Genomic DNA, 14,869 nt, shown 5'->3' with positions numbered 1-14,869 from the left:
TCTCCTCAATAGAAGTTCCTTTTTTCTGGAGATTTTAAAATCCTGAGGTTTCCCCTGATATGTGGAAACTGATTTGGAAGCAACTAGGGATTGAATATCGGGAAGTTTAAAAGTTCATTAACAAATATTTATTGAGTCCCTACTATATGCAGGTATTGTTTTAAGTCCTGGACATAAGGGAGTGAACACAATAGGTACAAATCACTGCCTTTAAGGAACTTATTTTCTGATATGAAAGACAAATAATAAAAAGATAACTAGGAATACATTTAGAGTAATTGAATGTGATACATGCTAGGGATAGAAATACAGCTGGGAACTGGGTGAGGAAGTACATCTGTGCCTGCTTATTTAGGTAGGGTTGCCAGGGAAAGGAGAGGTGGTATTTTATGAATGTCCTGAAAGAAGTGAGGGAAGGACCCCGGTGGAGAATGTGGGTATCTGGGGCATTGCAGAAGGAAGCACCGGCTAGAGTAGAACCCTGAGGAGGGAGTGTGTTTGGTTTGTCTGAGGAACGGTGAGGAATGCAGTGTGTCTGAGTTGAGTGAGAAAGGAAGAGAGTAAGAGGAGATGAGGTCGGAGAGAGAGAGGCTGGGGTTGGGGAGGGGGAGGCCAGGTCATGCAGGTCACTGTAAGGACCTGACATCTGTGTCAGGGGGTTTCAGATCTAACACTTTGTTATGGTCCCTTCTGTACAAATCATCGAACTGCTACTGTCGCAGTAATAATGCTTATTGTACATTTCCTTTTTTAAAGACTTTTATTTATTTGACGGAGAGACACAGCAAGAGCGAGAACACAGCCAGGAGGAGTGGGAGAGGGAGAAGCAGGCTTCCCGCCGAGCAGGGAGCCCGATGCGGGGCTCGATCCCAGGACCCTGGATCATGACCTGAGCCGGAGGCAGACGCTTAACGACTGAGCCACCGAGGCGCCCCACTTACGTACATTTCCAATGTTGAAATTGTGAGAGATATTTTCTGTTTGGAATGTGTGTTAATCTCTTTGTGTCGTTCTTTGGCTCACCAACTGTATGAAGTATAGGGTTATATTTGAGGCTGTTCAAACTACTCTGGTTTAAATTTGCTTTAGCTGGGAAAGACAGACGCTTATTGGTACCTACTAAAAAATATGCAGTCTTCTGCTTACTGTTATGAGGTGATGTTCCAGTGAAATATTGCTCCCCCCCAATTTATTGAGAAACAATTGACATCTATCACTGTGTAAGTTTAAGGTGTACAACATGGTGATTTGACATACTTACATATTGCGGTATGCTTACCACAGTAGTGTTTGCTAACATCTCCATCCTGTCACATAATTACCCGTTCTGTTTTCGTGGTGAGATTATTTAAGATCTACTCTCTTAGCAACTTTCAAGTCTATAATACAGTATTGTTAACTGTAAACACCATACTGCATGTTAGATGCTCAGAACGTGTTAGTCTTGTGACTGGAAGTTTATGCTCTTTGACCAGTATTTCCCCCATTTCCCGGGTTACCCTCGGCCCCTGGTAGCCACCACTCTAATCTCCGTGTCTCAGAGTTTAGCTTTTTTAGATTCCACATATAAGTGATATTATACAGTATTTTTCTTTTTTTTCTAAGATTTTTATTTATTTATTTGACAGAGAGAGAGAGAGCACAAGCAGGGGGAGCAGCAGAGGGAGAGGGAGAAGCAGGCTCCCCACTGAGCAGGGAGCCCCTTGTGAGATTCGATCCCAGGACCCTGGGATCATGACCTGAGCCGAAGGCAGCCGCTTAACCGGCTGAGCCACCCAGGTGCCCCAGTATTTGTCTTTCTTTGTCTGACTTATCAGTGAAGTATTATTTTATATAATCTTGCCAACTACCAGTCAATAGAATATTTGAGTGCTTGTTTGGTAAATCTACAATTATAATTAGCATATATTTACAGATTTCCTTTATACTGCAGCACTAAAGATTTTTAACTGATAACTTACATATAGTAAGATACATAAACCTGAAGCATAGAGGTTGATGAATCTTCATTAATGTACAGACCTGGAATATTTCCAGCTCCCAGCAGGCTCCCTCTTATCTTTCCTCAGCCAACTACCCATTAAAAGTCATCACTGTTCTGACCTTCGTCACCATGGATTGGTTTTGCCTGTTCCTGAATTTCATATAAATGAAATCTTATTCTTTTGTATTTGACTTCTTTCACTCAACATGAACTTGTGAGATTCATTTATGTTGTTGTGTGAAGCCTTAATCCATGGTTTTGCCTTGCTGTGCGGTATACGATACAATAACAATTTATCCATCCATTCTACTGTGGATGGACTTTGTGTTTCCAGTTTAGAGCTCTTTCACGATGACTCAGCGGTTTTACTTGGCGTTGACCCTAGGAATTGCTGAGGTATATACAACTGATTGCCCCACTACATTGTTTCTGTTGTGTCTACTCTTTCAAGGGACCTCCCATCCTTGGTTCCTTCCTCTCTCTGCTGTTTAGAACAAGGTTGGAGGTTCTAGTAGGAACCTGATATTTACTTACATTTTATCATAAAAATAAGTCAAATATGCTCTGTGCTTAAAACAGGAAAGTGCTGATTCTCTCTCTCTCTCTCTTTTTTTCTTTATGTATAAAAGTACCTGAGCATTGTTAACACTCTTTTCTTTAGAATCAAAGCCAGCTTTCTCTAGATCATGCAGCTGTTCTGGGAGTTTAGTAGTTAACTGTTATCAAAATTGGATACCTCCTGTTAGGGGCTGAATTTATCCCCCAACATTCATATGTTGAAGTGCTAACCCCCAGTACCTCAGACTGTGACTCTATTTGGAGATAGGGCCTTTAGAGAGGTGATTTAAGTTAAAATGAGGACTTTAGAGTGGGCCGCAATCCAATCTGGTTGGTATCCTTATTAAGAAGAGAAAATTTGGGGACACCTGGGTGGCTCAGTCTGTTAAACGTCTGCCTTCGGCTCAGGTCATGATCCCATGATCGAGCCCCACACTGGGCTTCCCGCTCGGCAGGGCGACTGCTTCTCCCTCTGCCTCTGCCACTCCCCCTGCTTATGTTCTCTCTCTCTCTGACAAATAAAATCTTAAAAAAAAAAACGAGAGAAAATTTGCGAACACGGGAAAGACACCAGGCACACATGCCCAGAGGAAAGACCATGTGAAGAGACAGCAGAGGGCAGCCATCTGCAAGCCGAGGAGAGAGGCCTCAGAGGAAACCTATCCTCTTGACATCTTGATTCTGAACTTCCAGCCTCCAGAACTGTGAGAAAGTGAATTCACGTTGCTTAAGCCTCCCAGTCGGTGGCATTTCGCGATAGCAGCTCTGGCAAACTAACACGCCTCCTCAAGTGAATTTCCAGATGCCATAAGGTAACATTTATAAAATAAGTCCGCTCTCTGAAAGAGAGCAGAAAATTTTTCATTTTTAATCAGGAGCTTAGCAAACCCCAGCGTTTTAATGTACCACAAACCAATCATTCGGTAGCAAACCCCATGCAGCCTGCGTGTTCTTCCTCTCCTGGTTTGGCTGTCTCCTGAATAATTTGAGATTTAGTTGCAGAAATCATACTCCTTTACCTTCAAATACTTCATATTTTTATGTAAGAATGTTTTCTTACATAATTATCAAATTCAGAAAATTTAACACTGACATAGGCTATTACCTATGTAATAGGTAATACCTATTACCTATGGACCATGTATTCATGGTCCACATTAAAATTGTGCCAGTTGTCCCAATAATTTCTTTTCTGGCAATCTCACCTCTCCTTCCCACTTCTAGGACCACATGTTACATTTAATTATCTTGTCTCTTTAATCTTATTTATTTTAAGTAAGTAAGTAACCTCTACACCCAACAGGGGGCTTGAACTCACTACCTTGAGTTCGAGTCACATGCTCCTCCAACTGAGCCAGCCAGGTGCCCCTCATAGCTCTTTAATCTCCTTTAAACTTTGTCCACCATGACATCTACATTTTTAATGATTACACAGCAGGTGTTTTGTAAATGTTCCTCAGTCTGGGTTTGTCTGATGATTAGGTTCAGGTTATGCCTCTTTAGCATAATTGGAACTTTAGACTTGCATAGCTGTTCACACCACAAAGCAAAGATGCATGTAAGAGTTATCACACCCTTCCACTGCTTCAAAAGCAGCAAATAACACCTATATACTAAGAGGAACATATATATTTTTTAAAGATTTTATTTACTTATTTGACAGAGAGAGTGAGCAAGCACAAACAAGGGGAGCAGCAGAGGGAGTGGGGAAGCAGGCTCCCCACTGAGCAGGGGGCCCAATGTGGGACTCCAGGATCATGACCTGAGCCGAAGGCAGACGCTTAACCAACTGAGCCACCCAGGCGCCCCTAAGAGGAACATATCTGATAAATAAATTCACTTTGAAGTATTAGTGATGAAGAGTGGTCTCCCCCTGAGTCAATACACCTGCTAGGCATCACTATTTTTTTTAAAGATTTATTTATTTATTGGGGGGTGGGGAAGGAGTGGGGGAGTGGGAAGAGGGGCAGAGGGAGAGGAAGAGAAAATCCTAAGCATACTCCATGTGGAGGGCAGAGCCCATGCCCCGGCATCACTATATATATATATATTTTTTAAGATTTTATTTATTCATTTGAGAGAAAGAGAGCATGGGGGGAGGGTCCGTGGGGGTGGGAGGAGCAGACTCCCTACTGAGCAGGGAGCTTGAAGCAGGGACTCTATGCCAGGACCCTGGGATCATGACCTGAGCTGAAGGTAGATGCTTAACCAACTGAGTCACCCAGGTGCCCCATCACTGTATTTTTAAAGAACAATTTATTAGGCAAAAGGATGCATTTTTTTAAGTCATGAAGGCATGTGTTTTTAATTACAGGTGTAGGCTACTTCTCATATAGGCAACTCTATGCATGTTCAAGGGTGAGGAATGATGCAATTATACCCAGACTTATTTTGAAAACAGTCCTTGTTACAAAACCCTACAGGAGCAGCCTGCTTTCTATAACAGATGCAGTGAGTGAAGGAGTGAAGCTGCTAAGCTTCAGTTTGTCTTAGTCTCCTGAGGTTTATGTTATCAACCAGTGAGGTCTTCATGGACTAGATTTCAGAGCAGTTGAGTTTTTGGATTACAGAAGTTCTAATGTCTGGGGAGAGAAAGCCCAGTCCAAGCAAGTTCATTTGGGCAGCTGGTGGCCCTGTGAGCACATGGAATACTTAGGTGAGGGGCGAGTAGTGGAGCGGGGGAGCATGCTGGAATAGAGGGGGTCCAGAAAGGGAGGTGAGATTCAAACACGAACCTTTCCCTGTCTTCAAGTTTGCCCTAGATTGGCCCTTTTCATCCATCCTTCCTTCCTTCCTTCCTTCCTCCCTCCCTCCCTCCCTTCTTTCCTTCCTTCTCTCTGCCCCCTCCCTCCCTCTTTCTTTCTTTTTTAAAGATTTTATTTGAGAGAGCGAGCACACGAGCACATGAGTGGGGGAGGGGCAGAGGGAGAGGGAAATAATTTTTTTTTTTTGAGGGAAAGAAGTCTTAAGCAGACTCCATGCTGAGTGTGGAGCCTGACCTGGGGCTCAGTCCCACAACCTCGAGATCATGACCTGAGCCAAAATCAAGAGTTGGATGCTCAGGGCGCCTGGGTGGCTCAGTCGCTTAAGCGACTGCCTTCGGCTCAGGTCATGATCCTGGAGTCCCGGGATCGGGTCCCGCATTGGGCTCCCTGCTTGGCGGGGAGTCTGCTTCACCCTCTGACCCTCCCTCCTCTCATGTGCTCTCTCTCCGTCTCTCATTGTCGCTCTCTCAAATAAATAAATAAATAAATAAAATCTTAAAAAAAAAAAGAGTTGGATGCTCAACCGACTGAGCCACATAGGTGTCCATAGATTGGCCCTTTTCTGGTTATGCTCCAACCAATCAGAAAGAAAGCAAATGAGAGAGCAAATACATTACAAAATTCGAGTTTTTTAGCGAGGATTTCAAATACAGGTTTTATTTAAGCCTGTAATTTTGAAGCAAATATCTGTCCTTATAAGCAAGTTTGCTATGAAGTGAGTGAAGGAAATAATTTGTTTTTTTCCTTTTTATCTTTTCATATAGCAAAACAGCATGGTGGTTTTCTCGGTCTCTCCATTTCCCAGGCAACACTCCCAGCGTCCTCACGTCTTTATGTTCCCTTTTTCCCTTTGTCGAAGTATCTGCACCGCGGCAACTTTTGCACCTGGGAGGAACAGGTGTAACCACTGACTTCATATGCAAAAGCCACGTTTCTATGTTACAGGCAAGGTGAGTGGCACAAACAGGAGGCAGCATTTTACGGAATGGCTACAGTGATACCCAACGAATGCAGTCAGTGGGATTTATTATTTCTGTTGCACCCTTGGGTTCCTATAGCTGAGTGAACTTATGTCTGTGGAGCTCTAGAGTTACCAGAACATCCATGTAAACTTTTAATCTGACTGTTGGGCCTAGACCCGTGTCGAAAGTTTTAGGGGAACTATATAATCTAAACTAGTATCCATACAATGATAATGGGAGAAACAGTGAGAGAGGAGGGAGTTGCTTAAAAAGTCAACATTAAAGTAACTTTAGATATTACAGTTAAAAATAGTTTTTTAAGGTAGGTAGTTTGGTTTATGACATTTTCAAGGTATTCTCTTAGACTCCCTGTAACTTTGTTTTGCTTTACTGTTTATAATTCTTTTGTTGTTGTTGTTAGAAAACTGAGTGGCGGGGCGCCTGGGTGGCTCAGTCGTTAAGCGTCTGCCTTCGGCTCAGGTCATGATCCCAGGGTCCTGGGATCGAGACCCACATCGGGCTCCCTGCTCGGCAGGAAGCCTGCTTCTCCCTCTCCCACTCCCCCTGCTTGTGTTCCCTCTCTCGCTGTGTCTCTGTCAAAATAAACAAACAAACAAACAAATAAATAAATAATCTTAAAAAAAGAAAACTGAGTGGATCTAGAAAGTCCTCACAAGAAAAAAAATTGTAACTATGTATGGTAATGGTTGCTAACTGGACTTATTGCGGTGATTATTTTGCAATATATACAAATATGGAATCATCACATTGCACATCTGAAGCTAATATAATGTAATGTCAGTTACACCTCAGTGAAACAATAAATGAATAACCACTAGCCACACCATTGCCAAATAGAGAATAAAACTATCAGTTTTCTACAATTTCCTTTAAAGTTCACTTTGTAAATGCGCCCTGCTCTGTAAGTTTTCCAGTGAATAAAAAGGGTGTCATTACTGTCTTCATTGGTTTATATCAATTTATTTAAATGCTTTTCACTTGAATTTAGAAGACAGAGCTGATTCTTCTGGCATCTCAGTATGTAGAGGAATTCTTGGAACTACCCCTCTTAGGATTTTATTTGCATCAATATACTGTGATCTTCAAAAGTTGGGGATAAGGGTAATGCAGTTATTGCTCCCATTTTGCAAACTTGAATAACCTATAAACCGATATCTTCCCTGCTGACAAGAAAAACAACTTCTAGTCTGTGGTGTTTAAGGTACTTCAAGTCCAGTTGTTTGAGTTTGGAAGAAGAAAGCAGAAATCTGTTTAGAGTCTCCTCTGAGGCACTGGCTTCTTTTGCTTCAGCATATTTGGGGCTTCTCTTTTCTATCTGCTTTCCTCAGATGAGCTTCCTCTCCAGAGTCTTCCCCTGGGAAAATATTTATAATGAGGAGTAAGGCGACCATGTGGCCAAAAAAATGGACGAAATGGAAACCGGTGGTTGCACTTCTGAGGAAGGAAAGGTATGTGTGGAAACCTAAAGTGGACACTAGGCCCTTGCCATGGAAAAAAATGAAAGGGACACTTGGGGGTCCTTGTGACGAGCTGGATCCTTGTCACCGGATTCCTCCTAGGGGGTGGAGGGGTGAGTGTAAAGATCTGGCAGTCTGTAGGACCTCCATTATCTTGTGAGCCTCCAGGAGGGGTGGCTCCCTCTTCTTGTCCTGCAGAGAGAAATGCAAGTCAGGAAACAGGCCTGATCACAGAAGCAGAAGGGAGATCCTTTAGGTGGTAGCAGGGCCGAAAGACTAGGAGAGAGAACTAGAGAAGTCTCAAAGCGTGTTTGAAAAAACCGCCAACGTCCAACAGAATGAAACATGAACACACCTCATGACCCAGCAGTCCTACACCGGGGAGTGTATCCCAGAGAAATGGGTGCATATAGCTACAAAAGACTACTTCAGTAATGTTCATAGCAGCCTGATTCATATTAGCTTAAACTTGGAAACAGGGCAAGTGTCCATCAATAGGAGAACGGTTAACCAAATTGTGTATACACAATGAAAAGGAAGCCATGAGAAGAAAGAGATACTACTACAACAACATGGAGGCATCCCATGGGTGTTCCGTTGAGCAAAAGGAGTTAGACACAAAAGAGTACATACTGAGGTCCCCACTTATATAAGTTCAAGGAAAAAAACTGATCTCTGGTTAAAAAATTTTCCAAAAAAGTAACGAATTTACAGTTAGGGTAGGTGTTATTTTGTGGAAAAAATGGAATTCTGTAGATCTTGATCCAGGGGGTGGTCACATGGATATGGAGGTACACACACACACACACGCACACGCACACACATATTTATATTTACACACATGTGTATGTATAGAACATACATACATGTGTATATGTAAAATGTGATCAGTCTGTACCTTTAAGATTTGTCTATGTTATTGTTCACAAATTATAACTGAATGAAGAAAATTCAGTAGAGAAAAAGAATTAATTTTAAGAAAATAAAAATAACCGCCCCTCCTGAGGCCTGTTAATCCCAGAGGTGCGCTTCACTTGACCTAGCAGTGAAATCATTCCCTAAAGAGGAGGGGAACAAGCACTGAGAACCAGGATGAAATTCGTTTCTGAGAAGAAATTTGGATCAAGCTCAAGTGTCAAGGTCTCAAGGTCTTCTCTAGAGAGAAGACCCTTCTCTGTATCATGCAACTGAATTGGCTGTGAAATAGTAAGCTTCCCTTCAGAAACTTATTCCTTCACTTTCTTGGAGGCTTACAATACAGGCCTGGATTGGGCTGCTGAGTGTGAACGATGAAAAAACAAACTCCTACAGGAAGCTAGGAGTACTGAAGTGCTTCAAAAGAGCTAGACTCCCTTTAATTTTGGAACAACCTAATCCAGATTTCTTGGTTGTATAGGATATGCCTATTGCCTGCTTGTGTTCATAGCCCCTTTGGAGATTCTGTTTTACCCACAACCTCTGGAAAGGTCGGTCCTACATATCCTTGGCTATGGCTGATTGGCCTGCTGATAGACACTCAGCTCATTCATTGGCTGACCAGTGACCAATCAGATTCTCATTTGAGAATTTCAACAAAGAGACTCAGTTGGTGGAGGATGTTAGTAGAAAGTGAAGGGCAGGGAGTGGAGTATTAGGTTTTGGCCAGTTGAATGCTGAGTAAGTAGAGAAGCCAGTCTTTCCAAAGAAGCTATAACACAGGAAGGCCCGAAAAAGAGAGACAAGAGACTATGTGGTAACAGAGTGGTGATGAGAGTAGCATTGGTTCTTGACTTTCCAGGGCTGATCCCTCTGAAGCCTGGCTGTGCTCAGGGTTCATGGAGATATCCTTTTAGTAATCACTCTACCTCCAGCTCTACTCTACTCTTTTCTTAAGTTAGTTGAATGGCTGTCTACTCCTTGAATGAAATACTGACCCTTTCTTCCATACCCACCCAGGCTACTGAGTATTGAAATCCTATGATTAAAACTAGATTAAGACGTTTCAAACCACAGAAGAGGATTAAATCCCACATCACTCATTCTTTCCTCCTACACAGTTAGATCAGTTCTGAACCTTTGTAACATGAAAACTTTCTGTGAGATGAGAATCCAGTCCTTAGCGGAGAAGCTAGCTTTATTCTTAAGCTCCATCTTGACATTTTTGTTATCAGATCAGACTTAGCTAGGCCTGAGCTCTGCTACTCAGGCTGTATTCCAGATGTTAAAAACAAACCAACTACCCACCCCTTGTGCTCATCTCATTTCTTAAACCTGAGGCTACGCACCAAATCCTCCTGCTGACTACAGGGTGTTAGAACCTGCTAGGCAGCTTTTCTCTAATTCTGGGATGTCCTGCAGTGTTCAGCACTCTCTTCTGGGAATTTCCAAGGTCTCCAGATCACAATACAAGCTTGTGTTGTGATCTGGAGACCCAGTAACCAACCCAAGAATGTGGGCAGGACCACATAAAACTACATTCTTCCTGCGAACTAGACACATGATGACTATTTCAGGTCACTGGTTGGCCAGCACAAGTGTTCTAAAATGTGGGAACCACAGGGATTGATTTGGGAAACTGTCACAGGGTAAGGCCACACATTTGGGTAAGGAGGTTGATGCCATTCGTGGTCTCCAACTCTGGCTGAGTTGACACGGCTCATCCATTCTTTTGTTTCTCCTTGTTCCGCGCCGTTCCCGCTGTCTTCTAAATCTTTGACATTCTCCTCAAAGCCTCTTCAAAATTCTCATTCTTCTTCATTCACTTGAAGAATTCTCTTCAAAAGTCTCTCTACCTTTCTAAGTAGACTACCTAGCTTCATATTTCAGAAAGAAAACTTCAGTGATCTGCTAATGAACTTCTTTGGTTCCTATTTCTCTCACTTCAGAGAGAAGTCTACACAGTTCCAGCTCGATTCCCACTGCTCCCCCCCACATTTAATCTACTGGAATCTGACTGTGCTTTCTCTACTCCACAAAAACTACTTTGGCAAAGTCATCAATGGTCCTGAGCTTTTACCAAGTTGGTTCCAGAAGCCTAAGCACCATTTCCTGTCCTTTTTGCCTGGCTTACTCCTACACAGATTTCATGCCTCATTTCCTCAGGGAGCCTTTCCTACCCTGAGGCTGGCTTAAGGCCCTTGGCAGTATATTTCCATACCACCCTGGGAGTCCACTTTTGGAATACTCATCAGTCATGTCATTACTATTTGTGGTTATATTCCTCCTCCACTAAAACATCCACATGACCATCCTGTAGACTGCTGTCTCCTCATCTCTAGGGCCTGCAGCGGAATTGAATTGATTGAGAGAAATCTCTGTTTCTGTAATTGCAAGAGTTACCATCTTTCCACCTGTCAGGGATAATGTGATCATTATAAATAAATGTTTTTCAATATGTAACATACTGACATGCCACCAAAGGCACTGAAGGCCAAAGATGAGAACCCTTCTGCGACCTTAATCAGACCAAAGTAGGTCAAATATTTCCATGCAGATTGAAAACATTTTTAGCGGCAGAAGAGCATAGTGTTTAAAAGCATGGACTCTAGAACCGGGCTCCCTGAGCTCTGCCATTGAGTAACTGTGACCATTGACAGGTTCCTTAACTTTTCTGAGTTTCCTTATCCTTATTTATAAAATGAAGAAAATAATATTACCTATCTCATTGGCTTTTTGTATTATCTGAAATAAGATATGTAAAGTGCTCAGAACATGTCTGACCCACGGTATGCATTTAGTAGGTGTTTCTTACCGTTATTATTCATCTTGAATGTTATGGAAAGACTCTATCAATACAAGCCCCATTTTCTTGGGCCCATCTTGTTACACTTTATATATAAAATCTGTACACTACTGATAGGACTCACAGGACCTCCATGAGAGCAGAGACTGTTGATTCTGTTGGTCCCGGCTCTGTCCCTAGCACCCACAGCAGTCCCTGGCTTAGAGTGGTGCCCAGGACAGGCTCAAGAAATTGAATGAATGGGCAGGCAGATGTTGAGGGTTCCTCTCTGTAGATTTTTGTGAAGCTCAGTGAGTACTTAATTCTAGTCCCAGAAAAATTTTCAATAATAACTTACATTTAGACTTAGAGTGTAATGAAAAATCAAGCCAAAATATTGCTTGAAGTTTGGAAATCAATTTTAAGTGGGTTTATTATAGTCTAGACATGAAATGCATAGCATACCAATAGCTAGTACTTTTTTTTTATGTAAGGATGAGAAGTTCCTTTTCTTAAAAAACAAAAAACAAAAAACACAATTACCTGTAGTCTGTGGTTATTTGGGCAGACAATAGATGGTTTGTAATGAACGGTACTGATTTTTAAGAGAGGTAATCTTTATACATCATGTTTGAGTATGCAGTTCTTTCTTTTATATGGCTCATGGAATCGTAGAAAAATTCTCATGGGCTTTCAGAGTTGAACCAGAAAGGAATATAGGTCCTATGGTGAATTTACTCACAATAACTGCAACTGAGTTCATTTTGTAGACTCACAGAATGATTGGCTATTTTGGTCAAATCTCTAATTCTACAGAGAAAGAATTTGGAGCCCAGAAAGTGTCACCAAGTCCTATTTCAATTCCATGCTCACATCTCATTTCTCCAGTGTGCAGGCTACTGTGCTAGGCGCTATGGCAAATGCAGAGATGGTAAGGACCCAGGTCAGGGCTGGAGAAGTGGGCCGACGCTCCGGATACACGGGTCTGTGACACAGACCAGAAGGCGGTGCGGGTCATGGATGATGTATAAACGGCTATGAGAATTCACAGATGGCAGAGAGAGAGGGAGAGCGATTGCAGGCTTTCATTTATGTGTCTTAAGAAAGTCTTTGCGAGGGCAATATCGTCGTGACGTTCAAACGCCAGCACACGAGGCCGAATTGCCACGAACAGGTGGGAGCAGGAAGAGGGAGCGGCCACAGCTGCCGCGGAGGAGGGAGAGGACAGGGCCAGTCTGGACACCCGCACACGGCCCGACGGGGCGGCGCCACAGCCCGGGTAAGCGAGCGGCGAACTGGCACCGAGGCTGCTTGGATAGAGCGAAGCTACATTTGAAGGGTTCCCGTGCCAGTCTGCCGGACAGTGGGGAAGCATGAGCCAAATCCAGAAGTCAAATCTCACCTTTTAATTGGTGCTTTTTAGATGTGAATAAACCTATAATCCCATTAGAACTTGTTCAGCTGCATATTTACAAAGGCTCCTGAAGAGTGCTTCACTTTCTGGAAAGATGTCAGGTGGCTAGTTCTGTTTCACGAAGCCTCTTTTAGATGTCACATTCTGCAGGTGGTGCTTGGGGGTCTGGTCTTGGGAACAGGGCGGTGTGGTCGCCCTCTGATCGCCAGAGTTCCGGCAGAGGTTGGGCAAGGTGATCTCTGGTGGTCTCACCCCCAGCCTTGGGGGAGGGGAGCAAAGAACGTGTTGGGGGATGAGCAGGGTTTGGCTGAGACCCTGCAGACCCCTCAGCGACTTGGTTTGATCCTGGGTCTCGCCTCCCTGAACAGTATCTAGTTCTGGAACTGAGGTGAACTGTGAAACAACATTAGACCCAAGTCCCCCAGCATTTCCCCCCCTCCTTCCTCGTTCTCCTCTCCCCCTTAGCCTTTTCTCTCCTTCCCCCAGGGGTTTGCAAACCAATTTTAAAGTTCAGGACACCTGGGGATTTTTGTCATGGGGGGAAAGGAAAGAGAATAGGAGCAGTGAAGAGATAGAATCTAATATAATCTTAGAGAAAGAAATCTATGCTCGCTTTAGTAGCACCAAGATGCAGCTGACTAGTTGTGATTAAATCAATTAACAAACAGAGACTGAACAGCCACCATATGCAAATTACTGTGCTGCTGGGGATAGCAAGAAGGACGTCGCTGTAATTCAGGGTGGAAATTGTTAGCTCTACAACAGTAACAACTAGTATAGTGTTTTAAGCTTGAAGAGCTCTTCTGGCGTGACAGCTCATTTGGTCCTCATAACCCCCATAATGATTATCCTTATGCGTCACTTCACATACAAGGGGACTGATAACAAGAAGGGTTAAGTACGTCTAACGTCACATAGTTAGGGCTGAGAGTAGGATCAAGCTCTTCCGATGATAAATTTTAGCTTCTTTCTCCTTTAATCACACAAGCTGATGGAAGCTGACAAAATGATTTCCAATTTATGGATATGTATAGTCACAGAGCCAAATCTTGTCTTTTCACACAACTTATTAATTAGGGACCCACAGGATCATAAACACAAAACCCTTACCTTCTGCCACAGTTACCACCACCCAGCAGGCCAACAGCCAGTAGGAGAAGCAGAGTCTGCGAGCCATGACTTCCACCCTGCGCAGTCTCTGCCCCGGACCCAAGGTTGCTTTAAAGGGGGTTCGGTGAGTCACCGGCAGCCTGATGCAGGTAATTTGCATTTGCATAGTGGACCACAGGGATCGGGGCCTGCGGTGTGAGGGTAAGAAATCAGCAAGGAAATTCCAGACAGTATTTATCAACCAGAAGCTTCTTGCAATGACAGCCAAACATCATTCCTGTGTCCTTGGAGTCAGATTGTGGAGAACCGCGCCTTCACTGTCCTTTTAACCCCCTCAAATCTTCTCTCCCGTTAGCGTCTTCCCTTTCCTTGCTCTATGGGTCTCCCCTCTGCAAGAGAAAGAATGTCTCTAGGAAATACTCAACAGTGCTTCCCTCCGTGTAGTTTACTTACTCAAAAAGAGCCGAACAGGATGGGGAGGACATTATCCAAAGCCTTCCTGACCCGGGTGGCTTGAAGACGCTGTTCTCAGGCTTCGGATCAGAGCTTATGGCTGTTTCTTCTCTTCTCTGCTTTTGTCGAGGAGCCAAGGGCAGCGGTGTCAGAAAGCTATCTTGCCGAGTAGCCACCGTGGTCACTGTCTACACAAACATGAATCGTTTGGGAGATTAACTGAGTTGTCCTTCCAGGACTCCTTCTGAATCATCATATTGCCCCTATGATGGACGTGATACATCTGTCCCTGGTTTTTCTTTAGAGAAGAACTCTTGTCTGTCTAGAGGGAATGGGAGGGGATGGCCACAGGTGAGTAAGAGCGTGGATCTTGGAGTTGGAACAATTGGCTCTGATCTTTTTTTTCTTAAAGAAGTCTTTTTTTTCTTTTTTTTAAAGATTTTAT

General features: G+C 43.3%; 1 protein-coding gene across 1 annotated transcript; it reads right to left on the bottom strand.

Annotated features, from left to right (window-relative positions):
- Positions 1 to 7,601: 7,601 nt before the first annotated feature.
- On the bottom strand, positions 7,602 to 14,038 carry ODAPH (odontogenesis associated phosphoprotein). The gene is made up of 3 exons (XM_025886988.1): positions 13,972 to 14,038; positions 7,804 to 7,939; positions 7,602 to 7,659 (listed from the first exon to the last, which is right to left on the bottom strand). Exons 1-3 carry the CDS (start codon positions 14,036 to 14,038, stop codon positions 7,602 to 7,604), a joined length of 261 nt encoding a protein of 86 aa, XP_025742773.1.
- Positions 14,039 to 14,869: the final 831 nt, after the last annotated feature.

This window comes from Callorhinus ursinus, unplaced genomic scaffold (genome assembly GCF_003265705.2).
Source record: "Callorhinus ursinus isolate GAN/ISIS: 27379988/994484 unplaced genomic scaffold, GSC_fseal_2.0 scaffold4, whole genome shotgun sequence".
Taxonomy (NCBI): domain Eukaryota; kingdom Metazoa; phylum Chordata; class Mammalia; order Carnivora; family Otariidae; genus Callorhinus; species Callorhinus ursinus.
This window is presented reverse-complemented; position numbering and strand designations above follow the sequence as displayed.

Coding starts and splice junctions, on each gene's coding strand:
- ODAPH (XM_025886988.1), bottom strand. CDS start 14,038: ATGGCTCGCAGACTCTGCTTCTCCTACTGGCTGTTGGCCTGCTGGGTG. Junction 7,940..13,971: donor GGTGGTAACTGTGGCAGAAG/GTAAGGGTTTTG, acceptor TTCTCTCTGCAG/GACAAGAAGAGGGAGCCACC. Junction 7,660..7,803: donor CAGCTCGTCACAAGGACCCC/CAAGTGTCCCTT, acceptor TACTCCTCATTA/TAAATATTTTCCCAGGGGAA.